The 24,599-nt window shown below is 34.9% G+C and overlaps 1 protein-coding gene across 1 annotated transcript in view; it reads right to left on the bottom strand.

The window, feature by feature from the left end:
• Positions 1–500: 500 nt before the first annotated feature.
• The window catches only part of LOC149786164 (DNA-directed RNA polymerase I subunit RPA2-like), a 182,786-nt gene continuing 158,687 nt past the window's right edge, over positions 501–24,599 (bottom strand). The window contains exons 26-31 of the mRNA XM_089976517.1: positions 21,558–21,616; positions 19,795–19,892; positions 7,237–7,362; positions 6,514–6,641; positions 2,133–2,297; positions 501–1,310 (exon numbers count right to left, since the gene is read on the bottom strand). Of these exons, the coding sequence (XP_089832643.1) occupies positions 1,092–1,310; positions 2,133–2,297; positions 6,514–6,641; positions 7,237–7,362; positions 19,795–19,892; positions 21,558–21,616 (795 nt within the window). The 3' untranslated portion in view covers positions 501–1,091. The remainder of the gene's footprint in view (positions 1,311–2,132; positions 2,298–6,513; positions 6,642–7,236; positions 7,363–19,794; positions 19,893–21,557; positions 21,617–24,599) is intronic.

The raw sequence follows: 24,599 nt of genomic DNA, 5'->3' as shown, positions 1-24,599 counted from the left end.
GCCTCTTTTAAACAAATACTGCCATCTGACTGTACACACATCCATATACTTTCATTTCAGTCATGTGTTCCTCTGCCCTAATTAGCATATTGAAGAATTTGATAATTATATATTTGTCCTAATTAGAATATTGAGGAGTTTGACAATTATATATTTGTCCTAATTACCATATTGAAGAGTTTGATAATTGGTCCTAATTAACATACTGAAGAGTTTGATAATTGGTCCTAATTAACATATTGAAGAGTTGGGATAATTATATATCTGTGGGCATGTTTAATTATGAATTCATGGACAGTCGTGCAGCCTTTGTTAACATTTCAACTTTTTTTTAACCACTGTAGTGTCAAAAGCTATTAGCAACTTCAGTTATTGTCTCGTCCAGAAAAACACATGGCTGAAAGAAAATATGTAGAGTGTAGTTCTGTTGTTGTATGCTGTATAAACTACAACCGAGTGAACTCAACTTAAAATTTACTAAACACACAACATAAAAGAGATTCATGTAACTATTTATTAACATCAATAAAATAAAGCCATCTGGGTGCAGCTCAGCAGCATGCAAAATGCATTAGAAGCAATGGCATCCATTATGATACTGACATAGCTCAAGGAACTCTTTCCCAAACAGAGGGCATAATTCAAGACTTAAGCCATGGCAACAGCTAAATATTCCTTGCCAAATTATGCTGTTGAAATAAAATTAAGGACTTGCAAAATCTGGGGCCATAATACTTCTGAATGATACTGTAGAATACTATAAAGGAAACTATTTTATCAAAACAGTTATATTTGCAAAATGATTTGAAATCCAACAATGCTAGTAGGGTTATTATGCTGTGAACTTCAAAGTCTGGAGAACTAGTAATCAGTGGGAATAACACCTGTATATGATGTGGAATGTTGGATGCTAAATTCATTCAAGTTTCAAGAAGAAAATACAATGTTTTCAATTTAACTCTGAGTACCATCATTTACTTTGAATACAATCTCTTCCATCTGAGTTGCTGAACACATTTTCTCTCGTTAATTCCAGGAATTAATTCTCTTTTATCTCATGTTATTTTATCTGAGCACTGCCACATAATCTTTCATTTAATGTCAAGCACCACATTGATACTCATTGCAGCCAGTTCTGCCAGCAAATATCTGAAGACATAAGGTACACTTATAATCTGTATGGAGTCCGTTTTCTTGCATACTGTACAGTGCCACAGTCTTCTAGATTCAATGGACACTGCTGCCTGTATTGATGGGGGCTTTTCCACTTTAGGGGACAGTATGTTACCACAGTTTACACATACATGTGCCTGAAAAGGATAGAAGAGCAATTCTCAGACTGTAAAGATCACCAATATATGTAAAGAAGGATGCATGCATGCATGCCAATACACATCTGATTATTATGGAAGGTCCAATTCAGCCTGATGAAATATATGGTTACATTAACAAAATTAAGACCTATCAACTTTCAAAGGATTCTGTAGAAAAATATACGTTGATATGCAGATGGAGAATGAGCTATCCTGGTGTCACTGAACTTGTGACTAAGGTAAACAATGAAGTAAAACTGTTTAAAATCTGACACCTAAAAAATAACTATTCAGACTGAAGTCTGTTTCCCATGCCAGCAAGAGCATATGTAAAACCCACTGATCCTGCTATTGTTTTATTGTCCAATAGCCCATCCAATAGCCATGTGTGTATTAGCAATCAAGGATCCAAACAACTGTTTAAAGCTAAAGAAGCAGCAACATTGTTGGAAATTCTGTTTGGTGGCATTGTCTTCATGACTTGTTCCAGAAATAATGATATTCTGTTGGGTACTTAAGAGTTATATTTAAATCAAGTCCATGACCCATCAGACTGCAACTGGGCTGGGCAACAAATAATACTTATAGCAGTCTGGATTAACCCAGCATAACCTAAATAAAACTTCAGACAAGTTTTCTAGAACAGACCTAACACCAATCAGCTGACTATGTAAATATAATTGTTTTGTGGACTTCAAATTTTGTCAAAGGTCTCTTGGGAGTTTCGGCTGTATCTCAGTCTTCCAGCAAACACTAGAACTTAGTGATGACAAGCCATGCATGATCATTGAATAACCCAAAAGTGTAAAACATTCTTACCAGTGATTTATCTGAGCAGTTAAGGAGTCTGTCTTGTAAGAGGAAGGAGGTTCCATGAGCAATTAGAGCATCACGCTCCATTTCTCCAAATCGAATTCCTCCTGCTTTTTTTCTACCCTTCACTGGCTGGTGTGTTAGGGTGTCTATAGGACCTGTTGTTCTCACCTGTTGCGACAGTAAATCGTAAGTTAATGAAAAATCTATGTTCCAAAGGCCATGCATACTACAATCTATATTCTAAAAATAATACAGGTTACAATCTATATTTAAAAAGCAATGCATGTTACAATCTACATTCTGAAAGTAATGCATGTTACAATCTATATTCTAAAAGCAATGCATGTTAAATTTATATTCTATATGCTAAATGCAATATAGGTTACAATCTATATTAAAAAAGCAATCACATTACAATCTATTTTCTGCAAGTAATGCATGTTACAATCTATATTATAAAAGAAATGCAAGTTACAATCTATATTCTAAAAGAAATGCAAGTTACAATCTATATTCTAAAAGAAATGCAGTTACAATCTATATTTTAAAAGAAATGCAAGTTACAATCTATATTCTAAAAGAAATGCAAGATACAATCTATATTCTAAAAGAAATGCAAGTTACAATCTATATTCTAAACTAAATGCAGTTACAATCTATATTCTAAAAGAAATGCAAGTTACAATCTATATTCTAAAATAAATGCAGTTACAATCTATATTCTAAAAGAAATGCAAGTTACAATCTATATCCTAAATGCAGTATAGGTTACAATATCAGGAGTATCATGTGACAAAATGCAATCATAAGGGAAAACTTGTTCTAACTAATGCACAGCTTCATAATTGAGTGAAACCAATTTTAGTGGACATTCCATATCAGGAATACCTGTGCACAAAAGACAGCATTTATTAACCCATTTGTCTATTATTTACATACTTAAACTTGATATTAAGAACAACAGTTCTATAAGGATAAAATGTGTGATCCAATGAATGTCCATTGTAGAGAGATTTCACAGTATATTTGTAGCTCTGAGTCATCATCCTGTGGCATCCACATTCTCTCAATCTATTTGTTTTTTTGGCACCACATGACAACCACAATGAATGAAGCCCATACTGTAAATCCTACTAGAACATTGCTGGAGTCATAAATAGAATCAACTGTCATTGAAAGGGAATCTTTAAATACATAATATTGTTTCTCTTCAAATGTAACAACAAGCTGACAATAGTTTGAAAACCTATTTTAATTGAAAATATTTAAATGCAATATGTGTAATGAACTCTTCTTCATAGGAGAATTTTGCGCCTAGGTAAATTGCATTTTAATTTAAATCTATCAGATTAGGAGTCCCTGCATAGGCATTATCCATTCTTTTCTGTCAATATACTTCAAAAAGATGGAATCTTTTGTTAAGTTAACACCACAGGCAATAGCAGTGGTTCTATACATCTGATGTTGAGAACCTTGTCACACCAACAGCAAATTCAGAAGGCTGTAAGTGAAACAATCAGATAAAGTAGACTACTGGGCTAACAAAGAATAGGGGGTGGAATCCAAAATTTAAGCAGGAAAACCTCGGCATTCATTGGAGACTTCATTCAGCTTGGCAGTGAACAAGAGAATCCAAAGAGGGATAGACATTTTGACCACTGTGTTCTACGTACAAGAACTCCGGTGGGTGGAAGTGGATTCAAAGAGAAAAGTCACGCCAAGTAATCTGTGTGATTGGACTGACTCATTAGAGAACTTGGTATTTGGAATTTAAAAGCTTTGAAAGGTCAGGTGATATCCTGGCTAAACTTAATAGTTAAATGAGTTAACTGGATTGTGTTACAATGAGTTACCTGTAATTATCTTTGCACTGAGTTATTATGTGTTTTTATATTGATTAGAATGTAATAGTGTAGATTTATAGTTATATGAACCAAGACTCTGAGTTCATTATGTCATAGATTACTGTATAGAATTATATCAACATTTAGATGGTATATCTATTGAAATTGTAATTATTTTTATCCACTTACATGAAGTTGTTATGTAATGAGATTTGTGTTTGTGATGGTATATCTACAGTATTCCCCCTCTTATAAGGCCACCCCTAATGCCACAGGGAAGTGGCCTTATAATGCGGGTGGCCTTTCTAGAGGGGGATGACAAATGTGAATAGTAAATACATATGAAAAAAGTCACAAGTACATTTAATTTTAAATATTGAATATTTTAATTAAAAAATCACATGCATGATGTGAAATAAATGTAAAACAAACTTTGTCATCATTGCAAAAGAATGCTATGAATAACCATTGATACAGTTTTAAAACTGTCTTTTTAATTATGTTACAGTTCACATCATGTCACTTTGTTGGTAACAGTCTAAAAAACAAACCAGTCTCATCACATTAAAAATATCCTTGCTGTCATATCCCCTGCATATATCGTTTAGTCTTTTGTTCCAATCTTCGACAACTTCATTATTAACATCAGCTGATTCGCCGCTAATGACAGAACACTTGATATTGTGTCGCACTTGAAATCTGTGCAACCATCCATTACTTGTGGTAAAGTCGTCATATCCCAGTTCAACTGACAAAATTTTTGCTTTTTCTTGTCTTTCAAATCAGGATACAAACGTCTCCTGGCTAAAACAATCTTCCTTTCTCCGTCCATTTCACCTTTCCACTTCTGCAGAATTGTTTCATTATCTTTCACGATATTGTTTATCTGAGTCTTCCTGACGTTAGTTTTCTGCAAGGATCCTCGACGACCCTTCCCCCCCTCGTCAGTTGAATTACTTTCGCGTTCTCCTCTAAACTGAGAATTTTTATTTTCCTCAATGACATGTTGATCTTTTTGCAGTAAGTTATTCATGTTGCCAACTACAATACTGATTAAACAATTTTGTATGCATCTAAATAAATTGCCGTGTGTTTTTAAAGGAAGTGATCTTGTCACGTGATTTGTTAGTCACAGTCTGGTACCCTATTGTTTTTATACATTTCTTGAAACTAGGTGAGAGAAGCCAAAACGGCTTCGATATGTACCATTAACATCACGCAGATTTGACCTCGCGGCTGCTAGGATTCGTAATTTTGACAATTATTGTCAGTAGTAATAGCCACTGATTACCAAAGTGAACAAGCTCAACATCTTACTAAGGGAAGCCATAAAGGCTATTAAACCATTTTCCTGCTGACTTGGGTATTGTACATCGATACTGCCACTTCTCAGCTGTTACTACTGTTCAATAATTGTATTCTTAACAATTATCAGAGTGACTAAACCGGACATCTTATGATAACACAGCAGTAAGGCTAATTGGATTACATGTACGTACTCTTTTGTACGGATTAAAATTTGAGTCTTTCTCGGTTTTTATGGAATAAATTTGGCTTGTCATGAGGCGTAAATGATATAATATTAACCTTAGTGGTAAATGTACTTTACTCAACACTTCTTTCAGTAACGAAAACCTGACATCGGGAAACAGAAATCGGATTACTTAACACACGTTATGAATACAATACTGGTTCTGGATACATATTCAAATAAAATGCGGCCGCTTGTGAGGGGTAAATTTTATGATTTTGCACTAATATGCTGGCCGCTGGTTGCGTTAGCCGGGTGGCCTTTCGCGAGGGGTACTTTTGAACACAAACTCGTCGGTGCCAACGGATTCTGGTCGTAAGGAGCGGGTGGCCACTGGTCAGGGGGGCCGTTCAAGAGGGGGACTACTGTATTGAAATTGTAATTATTTTTATGTATTGACATGAAGTTGTTATGTAATGAGATTTGTGTTTGTACATAGGACCTTTTAAGGGTTGGTTGCCCATTAATTGGACAGAAAATCTGTGAGAGTAGCAGGTCAATTACCTGAAGGTAGAACAGGGTTGCAAGAGGACATATCCCTTGTCTTATCCCTACAGGAAGCTTTTAGGGTGCTCACACAAAGGAACGGAAGTGGGAAAAGAAAACAGTTGTTGTTGTTGTTGTTGGGTTTAACGCCATTTTTCAGCACATGATAGGCTATGCATGGCGGCCAGTATTAATGGTGGAGGAAGAACCCAGGAAAACCCCGGGAAGAACCACCGACCCACGAGAAGTTACTGGCAGAAAGAAAACAGAAGTGGAGAGAAAGGATATAGAAGTGTGAAGAAGAAAAAAGTGGAGAGAAAGGATATAGCAGTGGGAAGAAGAAAATAGAAGTGGAGAGAAAGGATATAAAGGATACAGAAGTGAGAATTCAACTAATTTCAGTCCTTTGCATGACCACTGTTCCACTAACTTTTTTAATTTAATCTGAAATCAGAACCTAAATAAGAACTTCATGTACAATTGACAGTAAAAAACAAGTTCAAATTTTACTCTTATAATTTACCTGATACTTATCCGAAACCATGTGTCTCAGTCTTTGGTAGTACACTACACCCATAAAGATTTCAGCTTCCAATTCTCGTCCATCAACACCACTGTACAACGTCTCTGTGCCATAGTAGTTGTAACCAGCTGAATACAAAGACGAAAATGAACTGGCAAACTGAATACCATCTTTATTTCTCATAAGCAAATATTGCTATATAAAAGGCTTTGTGTTTTGGATAAATAGCAAGTGATGGTTGCGATAAATAGCAAGTGATGGTTGAAATAAATTACAAGTGATGATTGAAATAAATAGCAAATAATAGTTGGGATAAATAAAAGTGATGGTTGGGAAAAGTAGAAAGTGATGTTTGGGGCAATTAACCAATAATGTGTAATGTATCCATGTATAATATGTGCAAGAAAATGATGCATTAGTTGTTTGTACCTGCAAGGTGTAATGTATCTATGTATAATATGTGTAAGAAAGTGATGCATTAGCTGGCCGTACCTGTAATGTATCTATGTATAATATGTGTAAGAAAGTGATGCATTAGCTGGTTGTACCTGTAACATGTAATGTATCTATGTATAATATGTGCAAGAAAATGATGCATTAACTGTCTGTACCTGTAATGTATCTATGTATAATATGTGTAAGAAAATGATGCATTAGCTGTCTGTACCTGTAATGTATCTATGTATAATATGTGTAAGAAAGTGATGCATTAGCTGTCTGTACCTGCCACAAGCATTTTCCCAAAGTAGTCAATAGCAGGATCTTTTTCTGAGAAGATGAAGGGTGTGGCATCATGACAAAGTCCATGGCAGGACGCAGACTTTCCAGCCATACTTTCTATCATCATACCTATATCAATAAATGAAAATCACATTAAGTTCGATGTTTTGAATTCCAAAAGAAAAACCATAAGCTCATTTGCATATAAGCCAACCCCTCCAAACTGAATAGGTATAAACAGTAAAAAGTGCACGACCCGCATATAAGCCAACTCACAAGTCCGAGACATCTCTGGCTGTATACAATAAGTCCTAAATGCATTTACTTAGGCAAACTCACATCAGCAAACATTTACATGTATACGTCTCTCAGGGTCACCATGTATGATTATTACATGGAAACGTTATAAATTAATATGTTTTAAAAGTCAATAAATTTATTTGATTTTCTGTTTTCTTTTTGTTTTTTTGCCTAATTCAGATTTGTGTATATGTTGATGAGACAATGACAAGAATTGAGCATTGCTTTAACAGTACCCTCTCTTTCAACTCTAGTTAATTGTTGTTTGTTTATGCATTACTGCATTATAATTCTGTATCAATGCACCAGTAATCATGTTTTAATTTTACCTTGAAATTGTAAATATTTAATTCATTAAAATTTGACCCTAGTATGACAACAATGAACAACGATAGTCTTTGGTTCAACACTCACCTTTAGGCTAGTGAGCATATTTACATAATGGTGCCACTGGATGTACAATGAAGGTTGGAACTTGTGTTAAATGAAGCACATACTGCTGAATGAAGTACACCATTGGATTTGAATCATAATCACCACTGAATGAAGTACACCAATGGATTTGAATCATAATCACCACTGAAAGAAGTACACCATTGGATTTGAATCATAATCACCACTGAATGAATTACACCACTGGATTTGAATCATAATCACCAATGAATGAAGTACACCACTGGATTTGAATCATAATCACCACTGAATGAAGTACACCCTTTGATTTGAATCATAATCACCACTGAATGAAGTACACCATTGGATTTGAATCATAATCACCAATGAATGAAGTACACCATTGGATCTGAATCATAATCACCAATGAATGAAGTACACCATTGGATTTGAATCATAATCACCACTGAATGAAGTACACCACTGGATTTGAATCATAATCACCACTGAATGAAGTACACCACTGGATTTGAATCATAATCACCACTGAATGAAGTACACCACTGGATTTGAATCATAATCACCACTGAATGAAGTACACCACTGGATTTGAATCATAATCACCACTGAATGAAGTACACCACTGGATTTGAATCATAATCACCACTGAATGAAGTACACCACTGGATTTGAATCATAATCACCAATGAATGAAGTACACCACTGGATTTGAATCATAATCACCACTGAATGAAGTACACCACTGGATTTGAATCATAATCACCACTGAATGAAGTACACCACTGGATTTGAATCATAATCACCACTGAATGAAGTACACCACTGGATTTGAATCATAATCACCAATGAATGAAGTACACCACTGGATTTGAATCATAATCACCACTGAATGAAGTACACCACTGGATTTGAATCATAATCACCACTGAATGAAGTACACCACTGGATTTGAATCATAATCACCAATGAATGAAGTACACCACTGGATTTGAATCATAATCACCACTGAATGAAGTACACCATTGTATTTGAATCATAATCACCACTGAATGAATCACACCCTTGGATTTGAATCATAATCACCACTGAATGAAGTACACCCTTTGATCTGAATCATAATCACCAATGAATGAAGTACACCTTTGGATTTGAATCATAATCACCACTGAATGAAGTACACCCTTTGATTTGAATCATAATCACCACTGAATGAAGTACACCACTGGATTTGAATCATAATCACCACTGAATGAAGTACACCATTGGATTTGAATCATAATCACCACTGAATGAAGTACACCCTTTGATTTGAATCATAATCACCACTGAATGAATTACACCCTTGGATTTGAATCATAATCACCACTGAATGAATTACACCCTTGGATTTGAATCATAATCACCACTGAATGAAGTACACCATTGGATTTGAATCATAATCACCACTGAATGAATTACACCCTTGGATTTGAATCATAATCACCTCTTAATGAAGTACACCCTTTGATTGAATCATAATCACCACTGAATGAATTACACCCTTGGATTTGAATCATAATCACCACTGAATGAAGTACACCCTTTGATTTGAATCATAATCACCACTGGATTTGAATCATAATCACCACTGAATGAAGTACACCCTTTGATTTGAATCATAATCACCACTGAATGAAGTACACCCTTTGATTTGAATCATAATCACCACTGAATGAAGTACACCCTTTGATTTGAATCATAATCACCACTGAATGAAGTACACCCTTTGATTTGAATCATAATCACCACTGAATAAAGTACACCCTTTGATTTGAATCATAGTCACCTCTGAATGAATTACACCCTTCGATTTGAATCATAATCACCTCTGAATGAATTACACCCTTCGATTTGAATCATAATCACCACTGAATGAAGTACACCCTTTGATTTGAATCATAATCACCACTGTACTAAACTTAAATATCACCAAAATACAATAATGAAGTTTCAGAAATAACGCTTCTAAATTATTATATGCCATAAAAACTAAGTTGCAGTTTTCTTTGATGTAAGTGACCTTACACCCCCATTTTATGCAGCTATGGTGCCAATTACACGTCAAATACTGGTATAGCCACCAGTCAGAATTCCCTCTTGACCCAAGCCAGTTTCAGGGTTCTAATCATTAACTGGCCTGGACTGCTGTTGGAAAACAAAAGACAGATTCACCAATTCTAAACAAAGGAGATGCTGAAACAACCAGCTTTCCGGTATGTGACAAATTATGATTCTGTTCAGCCAAAACACAAAACTAAAATAGATCGATAATGATCTTAGTGGATCTATATTAAAAATGTAAGCCTGAATTATTGCCATTCTTTCAGGAACAAGCAAAATTAAAAAATGTGTACCTTTTCCTAAAGATTACCTCAATTTTAGGATCACTTATAACACTGAAAATTGTAACTCATGAGTGTGTGGATCAACATAAATGAAACAGCTATTTATGTCTAGCTGAAATGTGATCTGGAAGAATGAATTTGGTAGAAACAATGAATAAAGCTAAATCTGCATCTAATATTTTTGGGAATAAACAATGATTTTAGTGACGTTAAGCATGATTTGCACATTCAATTACATTCTGGTCTCCTGGGTAAACTCAAACTGGCCCATGAATTATGAAGTCTTTATTTACCTTTATTTAATATCATGTTAGAGAATCAGAAAATGTGAACATGCAAAGTGTTGAGATATTGAAAATCTATTTTTTCTTACATGCATGTAAGTCATAGGACACAGAATGGAAGTCAACAAACTTAAAAATTTTGAAGTTTAGACCATGGCCTGTGGATAAGCAGAACCCCCCCCCCCATTCTAGGCTTTTATTTTTTTGTGAATTATTTGGATTATGCATGAGTATATATGGTAGGTTATCTAGATGTTTGAATTCAAAAAGAAAAATCAGATAGGTTATCTGGATGTTTGAATCCCCCCCATCATATAGGTTATCTGGTTGTTTTGAATTCCAAAAGGAAAATCACATAGATTATCTGGATGTTTGAATTCCAACAACAACAAAAAACACATAGGTTATCTGGATGTTTTGAATTCCAAAAGAAAAATCACACAGGTTATCTTGATGTTTTGACCCCCCCCAATCACATAGGTTATCTGGATGTTTGAATTCCAATAGAAAAATCACATAGGTTATCTCTGATGTTTTGAATTCTTAAAGAAAAATCCTTTTCCCAATATTAAAGCCTACAATATTTTATACCAAAAAGGATGAAAACTCACGCTATTTCAGTCTTTCAAATAATAATAATAATAATAATAATACATGTAATAATAATAATAATGTGGACTAGTACAGCACCTGATCTTTAGAAGCTCTAATCACTTTACAATATTAGATAACACATAAAAACGTATACAATGACAAGATTACAAAAACAAACACCCTGAAATAATTAAACAAAATGAAGATGTTAGGTTTGCTTAGATGCCATGCATCAGTTGGGTTCTACTTATCATACAGCGGTTTATCACAGCGGCAAACAGATGGAGGGTTAGGAACTGATATGGCATATGACTCAGGGGTGATCTGATCAAGTTCAAAGGACTACAATGAAGGCTGAAGAATATTATCATCAGGTCTATGATGAATCCAGTCTAAAATGTGACCATATTTATGGGTGGGTTGGTTAAATGACTGTTTGGGGTTGAAAAAAAGAGCAGAATCTAGGAGTTTTGATGTGTATGGATTTCCAAGGCAGTCAAAGTGAAAACTGAAATGTCCAAAAATAATCAGGTTGCCATCAATCAAATTTCCATTCTCCTGGGGGGTAGGAAACTGTTCCAAAATGAGATTCAGTCAGCTCATTATTTTGACTGGGTTGAGGGTGGTAGAGGCAGAAAACATGCATTGACCTTGGTTTCATAGTGAATGAGGCCTGGAACAGCTCAAACAATGTGTGTTCAAAATTGAAAGTTGTAGTGTAGTTAGGATGGTGAATTATGTAGTTCTTTGCAATGAAAGCAATTCCGCCTAAGCAGTAGTGACCAGGTATGACTTGATGTAGTAGCCACAGGGTGTTAGATCCACATACTTTGGCTTATAGCTTGACATTTTGTTTTCTCACTTATTTAATGCAATTAATGAGGATCCATTGTAGCATAAATGGGTTGACTGGCAAGTATAATGTGATGATAAAAACAAAAGATGCCTATAGTACAAGTGGGTTCTTGCCCCGAAAACAAGCAAATGAATAAACACACTACAACAGAACAGCCAATGCACGACAAAACCACCAATATAAATGAACCCAGTCAATAAACACATGACATGAGAAACAGCACAAAAATCCTGAGCAGCTGCCTCAAGCCTGCTAAGTGGTGGTGGCCATTTTGAATTTTACACCTTACATATATGTATTTTACACATTACTTACATGTATTTTACACATTACATACATGTATTTTACACATTACATACATGTATTTTACACCTTACGTACATGTATTTCACACCTTACATATATGTATTTTTCACCTCACATATATGTATTTTACATCATACATACATGCATTTTACACCTTACATATATGTATTTTACATCATATATACATGTATTTTACACCTTACATACATATATTTTACACCTTATGTACATATATTTTACACCTTACATCTATGTATTTCACACCTTACATACATGTATTTTAAACCTTACATATATGTATTTTACACCTCAAATATATGTATTTTACATCATACATAAATGTATTTGACACCTTACATACATGTATTTGACACCTTACATACATGCATTTTACACCTTACATACATGTATTTGACACCTTACATACATGTATTTTAAACCTTACATATATGTATTTTACACCTCAAATATATGTATTTTACATCATACATAAATGTATTTGACACCTTACATACATGTATTTGACACCTTACATACATGTATTTTACACCTTACATATATGTATTTTACATCATACATGCATTTACTCTTGAGATTGGTGCAATTGGTCTCTTGCTAAATATAATGAACATACATATACTTTACCCCTTGCATACATGTACCTTACATCCAATCTGATTAAAATTAGATCTCCACTGTCATACATTATCATTCTAGGAGTTTAACTACATAACAATGATGAAGCAAAAGCATCAAGTTTTGTAAAGTTCAAAGTATTAATTTATTTCCTTAAAATACAAAGTGAAAGAATTAATAATAACTTCCAGATGCCTGGAACTTGGAATTGATGCTATTACTCAGTCGCAAAACGTCAGTACCTTTTCCGTTTGTGGAAGCAGCTGAAAGCAGAATTTTCTGCATATAATTTTTCACCTGATGTTGGAACTGTAGACTTGCCAGGTGATGTAGAGAAAAAAGGACAGAAGTCCAATGGGGTTTGGGTGGGCAACTTCAAACCAAGCCAAAAGGCAGAGTTTCACTCATCCAAGTAATATCTAATAATGATGAGGGAACTTGAATTCCAGTTTGTCATTTATAGAATAAGGTAGTGAAGTTGACATCTGCGCTACCTGCAAAGTAGTTGGAGAAAAATGTTGATGATGGTGTGCCACTAAACTTTCAGCACTATGAGTCGGATTCCGTTATTTCTAATGCATCGCTAAGTAGAGTCTCTTGTGTGGCTGAGGTTGAGAGCAAGTGAAGAGACTATATAAACTGTATGTCTTCCACAGGAAGTGCCTAGCAGCACTATGCAGTCAGACTGTTCCATGAGAGTGCCAGCATAGACTGGGCATCTGTGATCCACAGGAAATGCCTAGCACCACAATGCGAGTGTGACTGAGTGGGTTATTGGGTAATATGGCATTAAACTGGGTATCATATGCAGGAAGAGTTTGGCAGCAAGATGCAAGTTGTGGAAATGAATAAGAGTGTTTTCTGGTGGCTGATACTGTATGATCAATTGTGGTAGTGGCCCTTTGCAATCAGAGTTAAATGGCCAAGTCCAGTTGTGAAGAAACAGGCCATCTTGGCAGAAACAAAGTTGTCCAGTTCTTGAGGTTGGGATAGGGTACAGGATATTGCTCCATATATCCGGTCCATATTTCTCATATGCGAGACCATAACAGATGCTTGTTGCTAATCTTCATCTCACTGTCCAGAAAAGACGTGGTTCGAACCCTTGTATGCAAGCAGATGTTTTCATCTCCCAAGCTATGATTGATAATATGCAAGTCTGACATGTATTCATGGGATAACAACCAGAGAAACCACACATCTTGAGTGGTTATCAGACTGGTCTTGCTCATGGTCTAAATCTGCAAGACATAGAACAGACCCTAGATACATGTAGTGTAGTGAGAGTCATGCTTTATGGACTTGTCAGTATCTGTGCAGAGTTACCACTATGATGAATACTTGTAAATGGACGCATGTGACCTGTGCAGGCAGAATTTGAGAATTTGCATTAACATTTAAAAAGTGGATGCTAAATAATTAATTTTAGTCACAAATAACCTGTAGGCATGCTTATCTGACTGCCTGTACAAGTAGCATCACTGGAGTGTCACTTATGGTACTTATATGTATGAACTAGACTGGCAAATAATCAATTCTAATACAGAGTCTCCTCACTTAACGCCCTACCTGTTTAATGACTGCTCAGACTTATGACCAGCTCTCCAGCACGGGGAATCCCCTTTCTCAGTCAGTCTTGTTCCCACTGTTGGTCAGTAAATGTACATGTATTCACTACATGAAGCATTCGCAATCTCCAAGACTACATATTTTGTTTATAAATTTGTACTTTATTGTGCAACACACAGAAAAAGATGTTGGCAAAAAGGAAGAGCAGGACTTCACCTGTAGGAAGTGCCAAGAATTGAAGGAAGGCTATCGATCTTCAGATGAAAATGAAGATCATAAATGACTATGAAGCTGGTAAAAAAGTTAAAGTGATACCATGTGACTTGGAGCTGGCGCATTTGACCATTTCAACGATCTTGAAGGATAAAGACAGAGTGAAAGAGGCAGTGAAAGCATAGACAGGCAAGCAGTATCTTTGAGACTTTGAAGGCGTGCAAAGGCAAAGAATCGATGGAAACATTTGTTGACCAATTTGATGAAATTAACGAGAAAGGCAGCTAATGCCTGGAACAGATTTTTTAATGTGGATGAAAGCAGAACGTTTTGGAAAAAAATGCCCGAAAGGTCCTACATACACAAAGAAGCTAAAACAATACCCGGTTTCAAAGACAGGGTCACATTGTTGCTGCAAGGAAATGTTGCTGGGTTCAACTTAAATCATTTCCTCATCTATTGCTCCAAGGACCCACATGCATTGCAGCAGTTTAGTAAGGACACGCTGCCCGTTTACTATCATGTGAATAAGAAGGCATGGATGACGCAAGCTTTATTTGAGAACTGATTCATCAACTGCTTCATACCCTCGGTCAAGCATTATTGTCTGGAAAAGAGCATTCCCTCTAAAATTATCCTCTTGCTTCATAATGCCAGGCCACTCCCAGCATCTTGATGATCTACACCGGGATGTAAAGTTAGTGTATCTGCCTAAAAAGACGACTGTTATCCTACAGCCAATGGACGCGGGGATTTTTGGAAATCATACAACATTTTACACTGCGTAAAGAACATTGAATCAGGTTGGGAAGGAGTGACAGAAAAGCATATGCAAGGCATATGGAGAAAAAAAAATGCCTAAAATGTTCTGTGAATAATTTCGAAGGGTTAGACAAAGATGAGCATATTGATGTCATACATAAAACAATTACGGAACTTGCTAACATGCTTAATTTAAATGCTGAAGTGGAAGATATTGAAGAATTAGTGGAATATGCTGAGGGAGAGCTAACTAACGAAGATTTAATAGAGTTGGAAATGCAGCAGCACTTGAAAGAGGAAGAAGAGGAAAGAATGGAAGAAGTACAACTGTTAAGGCAGACATTTGTCCTCATAGGAAGATGGCTATTTGGAACTATTAAGGAGTATCTTCCCTTCTGAAGTGAAAACTCCTCCAACTTGTAAGTGTAGAACTTCAGAAACTTGATAAAGGATTTTGCCCACTTGATGAGAGCATGCTGCTTGCCATGAGTGGAAGAGTAACTGACGATTTCATGGGATTTTGAGCAAATCCCTGTGCCATGGGGAGATCATTAACTCAACTGCAACCAAGGTGTGCAAATAACTTTTAGCTCTTTAGCTAAAACTTTTTAGCCTGGGAGGGCTGTATTTGTGAGGTAGTAGTTTTCCTAAGGTATTATGATTAGGTAATGTATTTGAAGAAACATATGACCTGTATCTCATAAACATGTTTATTCCAATTAAAAGTTCATCCCACTATCTTGAAGGTAGGTAATGTGTTAACAAATACGACCTCATCCTAAAGTACAAGCCTACCACTATAAAGAATGTTAGTTTTTAATATGTCATTTTCAATCTACAATCATGAAAATTAACACAAATAATATAGATATGCATACAATTAGTAATTATATCTTCCACATGTGTGACTTTCAGAAATCTGAAACTTGTGATCTGATTAGTGAACCACAAGGTCAACTGAACAAGATCTCACATTGGTGTCCATCATATCTACACATAGGACTGTGGAAATCTGATTTTAATTAGACTGCTTTACACTTTAAGACTTGTGTAGTTTGTTACAAAACAGAATTTGAATAAATAAAATGATTATTTGATCAGTAGAACTCTAATCAATACTGGGATTTTGACTTAATGGTATAAACAATATCTACAGAGAATATTACATAAAAAATGTATATCATAGATGCATTGAGGATATTGTCTTTTTAAGCATTAATACTGGAAATATTTCATTGTGTGGTAAAAGATAATGTGTCATTTCATCAAGTGGTAAAGCCACTTGTTAAAATATTTACTACAAAGTGAAATGTATCAAGTAAAAATGTGCAAAATAAAAAGAAACCTTGTATTTGTATTGCAGAGACGCTGCCAAGATTTTATCTAAAGAGGGGATTCTGACAATCATATACTCATTATTCCCACTATGAAAACGAAGTCATATGGACAACGTTCTTTTACATACCAGGGCCCAGCAACGTGGAATGAATTGTTTATTGAACTTGGACACAAAGACACGGTGATCCCATTCAAGCGTGCTCTTAAAACTCACTTATTTCGACTGCAAGAACAAACTTAAAGACCTAATAGTTTTTCCTATGTTTTAGCATGTTTTTTATGTTTTCGAATTTAATGGTGTTTTTTTGTGGTAATTATCATTATATACGTTTTTTATGTTATAGATGTTGTCTAATGTTGTAAAGCGCTTAGAGCTTCTAAAGATTAGGCACTATACAAAGTCCTCAATATTATTATTATTATGTAACAAAAACAAGCGGGAGAAGACAAGAAAAAGGAGGAGGACTGTGCATGGAAAGATGCCATTATTCTAAAATTTACACAACACTGAAAATATCTCTCATTTCTTTTTTGGTCTACTCTGTTAGGACTCTACTGAAATCAAGTCTTCTTAAGATGCCACATCTAGTCTATCAGCACTGATAGATTGAATGTTCTGAGCTTAATCTATTCCATATCTGTTATTTGTTCTATGCTGAGAACTACATTTTTCAGTCTGTGATCTGAAGGGACATATGCATAGGAACCTTTGTTTTATAGTTGTTTTGTGTCATTTTCCACATTTCAGAGGTAATGTCACATGGAAATCTCTACTCCAAAATGCATATGATTTGGTGACTTTACATTATGGTCAAAAATCAACATTCTACTTCAAACAGCTGATTCTAAGTTTGAAAATGTTGCACAACACACCTTACACCTTAGCACTGTGTAAAAATCATCTGTACTGTAACAACCAAGATTTCTAAAACTTTGCTTCTAAGTTTGGTTTCTACTCTGTTGTTTCACCTAAACCATTATCATGCATCATTTTAGAATTATTGGCCACTTTCTTCACTCTGCCATTGCCTTTGTACATTCACACCAAAAAGGATCAGTAATTTTCTGCCTAACAACACTTGGCTATAATCTCATCTTCATACAGAGAGGACAGAGGCCTAATTGAGAGGACAGATGCCTAATTGAGAGGATAGATGCACAATTGAGAGGACAGAGGCCTAATTGAGAGAAAAGAGCATTAACTGCAGATCCCCTCTAGCACACATTTTTCTATTATAAAAATCAGTGGCATTAAGATTCCTCTAAGTGTAGTATTTACATCCACATCTGCATCCCTTGTTCAGTATAGAAAACACATCAACATCACCTGTCCAATAATGGAAGGCTTTATTGCCTTATTGCTTTCAAATTTGGTTCACGTTTGTTACCTGTTTTATGAGAAAAAATGATTTTCTATTTTTAGTTATGATGACCATATGGCTGAGTGGCATACTCTGTATAAATGTGACCTTGGAGCATATCCTTGAATAATAAGTCGGATGTTCTATCAACTGTGCTACCGTAGTTCCCTATATTTTTCTCAAAGGTGACCATATTTGTAATGGTAGTCATATCTGATGGCACATTGCAATAATTTGTAAAAAACGTGAAAGAGATTTCAAAAGGGGTTAAATTCTGTTCGTGGTTTGAAAAGCTATCATTTAAATGTTTCCTAATTTCAGTAATGGCTGCCTTATTTGATGGTGGATGAGAACTATCTGTACAAACCTGAACAACCTTCATGCCTGGATATTGTCATATTTATACAAACTTGAAGACCCTTCATGTCTGGATACTGTCATATTTATACAAACTTGAACACCCTTCATGCCTGAATATTGTCATATTTATACAAACTTGAACACCCTTCATGCTTGGATACTGTCATATTTGGTAAAAATCTGCTTTGCAATTTTTGAGAAGTTGTCATGTAAAGGTTATTCTTCATTTATTTATTAACTTTGTTATTTGAAGATTAATTAATTATACATATATCAAGATTAATTAATTATACATATATGAAGATGAATTAATTATACATATATGAAGATGAATTATGCATATTTGAAGATTAATTAATTATACATATTTAATGATTAATTAATTATACATATATGAAGATGAATTAATTATGCATATTTGAAGATTAATTAATTATGCATATTTGAAGATTAATTAATTATACATATCTGAAGATTAATTAATTATACATATTTAAAGACGAATTAATTATACATATTTGAAAGTCCTTGATGCCATGATACTTTCTGTCAAATTTTGATAATTATTTTTTTTTAGAAGAAAATGTAACAAGGTTTTCATTTATTTAATAATAGTGGTAATAATTGTTGTCAGCATTTCTACAAACTAGAAAGGTTTACATGCCAAATTTAACTGATATTGGTTCAGTGGTTTCTGACAGGCTGAAAGTAGCATTTGTTGATGGAAACACAACATGAAAGACAATGCTCAACAGATGCAGGGTCATACTGTAAGCTTACTTGACATTATTGTCAGATGAAGTAAAAACCAAGGTTACAATTTTTCCAGCCACTGAAGCACTAACAAAAAAATGAGTGAAACTTTATTATCTAACTTTAAATTACTTAGGGATGGCAGGGAATGGACTATATCTGCATTTCTAAATTAAAAGAGTCTACAATTATTCAAACAAACAAATAGTGTAGTAGAAAAAGTTGAGAAATATATAATTTCTGCATATTTTGTTACAAGAGCTACAGATATGGCAACAAGCACTGCATCCATAAAGTTTTAAAAAAATATGAAGAAAAAAAAGAGAAATAAAACTTTATAATGTTCTATTTTCAAGTGATTTTAAGTCAAAAGCACCCATTTATTTCATACAAGGCTTTTTGTGTCTAAAACTCTTTGGTCAAACATTTACCAATGGTCATTCGAGATGGATATCCATGAGGATTAAAGATGATGTCTGGAGTCATTCCACTTTCTGTGAAAGGCATGTTCTCCAATGGCCAAAGCATGCTGGAAACAGAAATGGGATAACAAATTTAAAATCAGTATCACACAACCCCCAGTATGGTAACATTTATTTCATGATAATGATCAATGCTGATTTGTGAAAGGTGGCAAATTCTACAAGATTAATAATTTGAATTATGAAAAAAGACTGTAAACTCTACAAGAATATAAATTTGAGTAGGCTAAAAGACTGTAAACTCTACAAGAATATAAATCTGAGTATGCCAAAAGACTGTAAACTCTATAAGTTTATAAATTTGAGTATGCCAAAAGACTGTAAACTCTACAAGAAATTTGAGTATGCCAAAAGACTGTAAACTCTACAAGAAATTTGAGTATGCTAAAAGACTGTAAACTCTACAGGAATATAAATTTGAGTATGTCAAAAGACTGTAAACTCTACAAGAATTTAAATCTGATTATGCCAAAAGACTGTAAACTCTACAAGAATATAAATCTGAGTATGCCAAAAGACTGTAAACTCTACAAGAATATACATTTGAGTATGTCAAAAGACTGTAAACTCTACAAGAATATAAATCTGAGTATGCCAAAAGACTGTAAACTCTACAGGAATATAAATTTGAGTATGTCAAAAGACTGTAAACTCTACAAGAATATAAATCTGATTCTGCCAAAAGACTGTAAATTCTACAAGAATATAAATCTGAGTATGCCAAAAGACTGTAAACTCTATAAGATTATAAATTTGAGTATGCCAAAAGACTGTAAACTCTACAAGAAATTGAGTATGCCAAAAGACTGTAAACTCTACAAGAAATTTGAGCATGCCAAAAGACTGTAAAATCTATAAGAATATAAATCTGAGTATGCCAAAAGACTGTGAACTCTACAGGAATATAAATTTGAGTATGTCAAAAGACTGTAAACTCTACAAGAATTTAAATCTGATTATGCCAAAAGACTGTAAACTCTACAAGAATATAAATCTGAGTATGCCAAAAGACTGTAAACTCTATAAGATTATAAATCTGAGTATGCCAAAAGACTGTAAACTCTACAAGAAATTTGAGTATGCCAAAAGACTGTAAACTCTACAAGAATTTAAATCTGATTATGCCAAAAGACTGTAAACTCTACAAGAATATAAATCTGAGTATGCCAAAAGACTGTAAACTCTATAAGATTATAAATCTGAGTATGCCAAAAGACTGTAAACTCTACAAGAAATTTGAGTATGCCAAAAGACTGTAAACTCTACAAGAAATCTGAATATGAAAAAAGACTGTAAACTCTATAAGAATATAAATCTGAGTATGCCAAAAGACTGTAAACTCTACAGGAATATAAATCTGAGTATGTCAAAAGACTGTAAACTGTACAAGAATATAAATCTGAGTATGCCAAAAGACTGTAAACTCTACAAGAATATAAATTTGAGTATGCTGGAGTATGCTACAAATTATACAAGATTAGTAATTTGGATTATGCCAAAAGAATCAATTCTACAAGAATAATAATCTGGATTATGCCAAAAGAAAACTGAAAATTCTTCAAGAATAATAACTTGGACTTTGCCAAAAGACTGTAAATTCAACAGGAATAATAATTTGAACTATGTCAAAAGAATGTAAATTCTACAAGAATATTAATTTGGATCATGTAAAAAAAAATTCTTTTCATAGTACAGGAAGACAAAACATATACCTGCAGATTCCCTTTTGTCCGTGCCGACTAGAAAACTTGTCTCCAATGATTGGATTTCTCTGAAAGACCACAATGATAAACAGAATGAGCATGTTTAGACGCATATCCTCAAAGGTCAATATTTTCCTACCAGGTTAATATTTTCCTCAATGGCCAAGAAGGCTTACATTTTTCACACTATTTATTTAATGAATTTTATGGGAAGGAAACCCTTTGATCCTCACAATACCAGGACTGTGTTGAGTAAGGATGATGTTGTGCAATGTTTGTATCTAAAGATATCAATACTGAATGACCTGTATTTTCAGGTCAATTTAATTTTCAGCATGGTGGACAAATATCTGCATCAAGTTGAGCATTTATTTTCTAATTTTCTTGTTTTGTGCTGATCAAAGATTCACAAATAAGCATTACTTTCCCTGTGTCGCAGAACAGAAACCGAGTGCGTTTTTGGACTAAAAGAATAAGACAAACACAATGTGAGAAAGATGGAAATTTATGAAATGAATTAATAAAGAGAAATATATGATGTAAAAAATACAATGATTCTCTCATGCTCTCAACATATGATTGACCCAATCACTCTACACAACATTCACACATTGAAAATAAACCAAAAATATTAAATCAATATGAAGTACAGATCCAAGAAACCTCATGGACTGCAGATATGTTTCAAACAGTATTATACACTACAAGAGAGATTCACATAATCTCAAGTATGAACTCCGATTAAGATTCAAAATAATCTTATGATATTCAAATATGTTTCAAAATAATGTCATAAACTATAAGAGAGATTCACATAATATCTTGGAACACAACTAAGGTTCAAAATAACCTTATGAACATAAAAATGCAATTCGAACAACAACTGAACCAAACGTATGCTTCTAGACCCCTTGTACATTCACACGATTCCTTGGGTTGGCCCACACTCTTATCGGCAGCTCGCACCCTTTGTGGATCCACCACATGTACAGTCATACATATACACACGTACAGACAGCATACAGCCCCCTTTTTAATTAGCTTCGTCTACGTCCGTGGCTCAGACATACGTACATACATACATATCGACAGCACGCAGCCTTAAATACTCTGGAAACTCCAGACAGCTCTAAACAGCTTCAGATAGCTCTAGACATCTCTAGTCATAGTCACAGTCACAATCACAATCAGCTACAATAAATCCAAATTGGTCATAATAATAGTTTCTGTAAAATCTCTAGATACATGATAATACATTAACCTCTAATAGTGACTTGTAATTCAAAGTTCAAATCTGCGCTGTAATAAATTATTATCACGCAATAAGACATTACAAACCGAATAAGCTTGGCATATCAAATGAAATATAAATTTAACACTTACCCCTATGGCTGGAGAACAATGGAGAGCGTACACTCCTTGACGTGATCCAAAACGACCAGTGTCGGTTTAGAAATTGATCTTACTTAAATCCATAGGACAGTGAGCAATAGTCAGGGTAAAATACCCGTGCATACCATGTTATTAATGTCCATTCGTCGCAAGTAATTTCTGGTGAGGTACATGTTAATACAGTTAAAAACATTTATTCACCCTAGATAACGCTGTACGCATGTACAACGAAAAATAGTCAAATAGTTCTAAGGCAAAACCAAGTTATTTTCTTTGCCTAATTCTGTGACACCTTGACAAATTTATATTTAATCATTATCATTCAGCAAATAGGTCTATATACATGTCAGGCATAGAACATTCAAGGCAAATTAAAACTACATTCAAGTTCTCTGAACCTCTTATTACATGCCTTTGTTGGCATGCTCTTTTGTGAGTGAAACAAAGTTTTCCTGCATTGTTCCTGGTTAACTACCTTTCTTGACCGTTTGCTTTGCTGTCTTAAGTGTTAGCCTTACTGAATGCAACATAAATGCAAAACTAATCAGCACTATGGTGACATAGGAGATTAGTACAGAAGCAGAGCTGGAGTCAGACAGCGGTGCCTTCTCGCACACACTCTCTTCAACATCTACCTGGAAAGGATCATGCCAGTTACCTTGCAGACATGCCTACCCCAGAAAATGTTTTTGGGGAAACCACAACCAAAAATGAGGGACAGCGCATGAAAATGAGGAACATAAGTATGTTAGTGTGAATAAACATAATAAATTCTCTCAAAATGTCATTAAACACCAGTAATGCATAATGCTGTGGGGGACTGGTTCCAGACAACAGTGGGAGTGCGTCAAGGCTGTCTCCTGTCACCCACGCTTTTCAACATCTACTTAGAGTGCATCATGAGCGAAGCCCTGGAAAACCACTGTGGGACAGTCAGCATTGGAGGGCGTAACATCACCAACCTCCGCTTTGCAGATGACATTGATGGGCTGGCAGGCAGTGAAGATGAGCTAGCCACCTTAGTGAAGAACCTGGATGAAACATCTTCCAGATCTGACATGGAGATAAGCACCGAGAAGACAAAACTGATGACAAATAGTGGCAAACAAATCTCAGCCAAGATTAAAGTCAGAGGACATGAACTGGAAACAGTGAGCCAGTTCAAATATCTTTGTTCCATAATCACTGAAGAGGGATCAAGAGCAGAAATTTTGTCAAGAGCAGCACAAACAATGGCAGCTATGTCAAAGCTAAGACTCATCTGGAGAGAAAAGAATATCTGTCTGAAAACTAAAATCAGACTATTGCGAGCTCTAGTCATCTCAGTCTTTTTGTACTCATGTGAGGCATGGACCCTGACAGCAGAATTACAACGAAGAATCGTCACTTCAAATGAGATGTTACAGAACCATCCTTGGCATCTCTTACATGAACCACATCACAAATGAAGAAGTGCGTAACACCATCAGGCGCGAAGTAGGCCAATATGAGGACCTCCTCACCACCATCAAAAAGAGAAAGCTGAAATGGTATGGCCATGTCACTAGAGCCAACAGTCTATCCACAACAGTCCTGCAGGGCAGCGTCCAGGGTGGCAGAAGGAGAGACAGAGAAAAAAGTGGACTGACAACATCACAGAATGGACAAGGAAAAGTTTTG

The sequence above is a fragment of the Sinohyriopsis cumingii genome, chromosome 12, assembly GCF_028554795.1.
Source record: "Sinohyriopsis cumingii isolate HCF-2022 chromosome 12, ASM2855479v2, whole genome shotgun sequence".
Classification (NCBI taxonomy): Eukaryota; Metazoa; Mollusca; class Bivalvia; order Unionida; family Unionidae; genus Sinohyriopsis; species Sinohyriopsis cumingii.
This window is presented reverse-complemented; position numbering and strand designations above follow the sequence as displayed.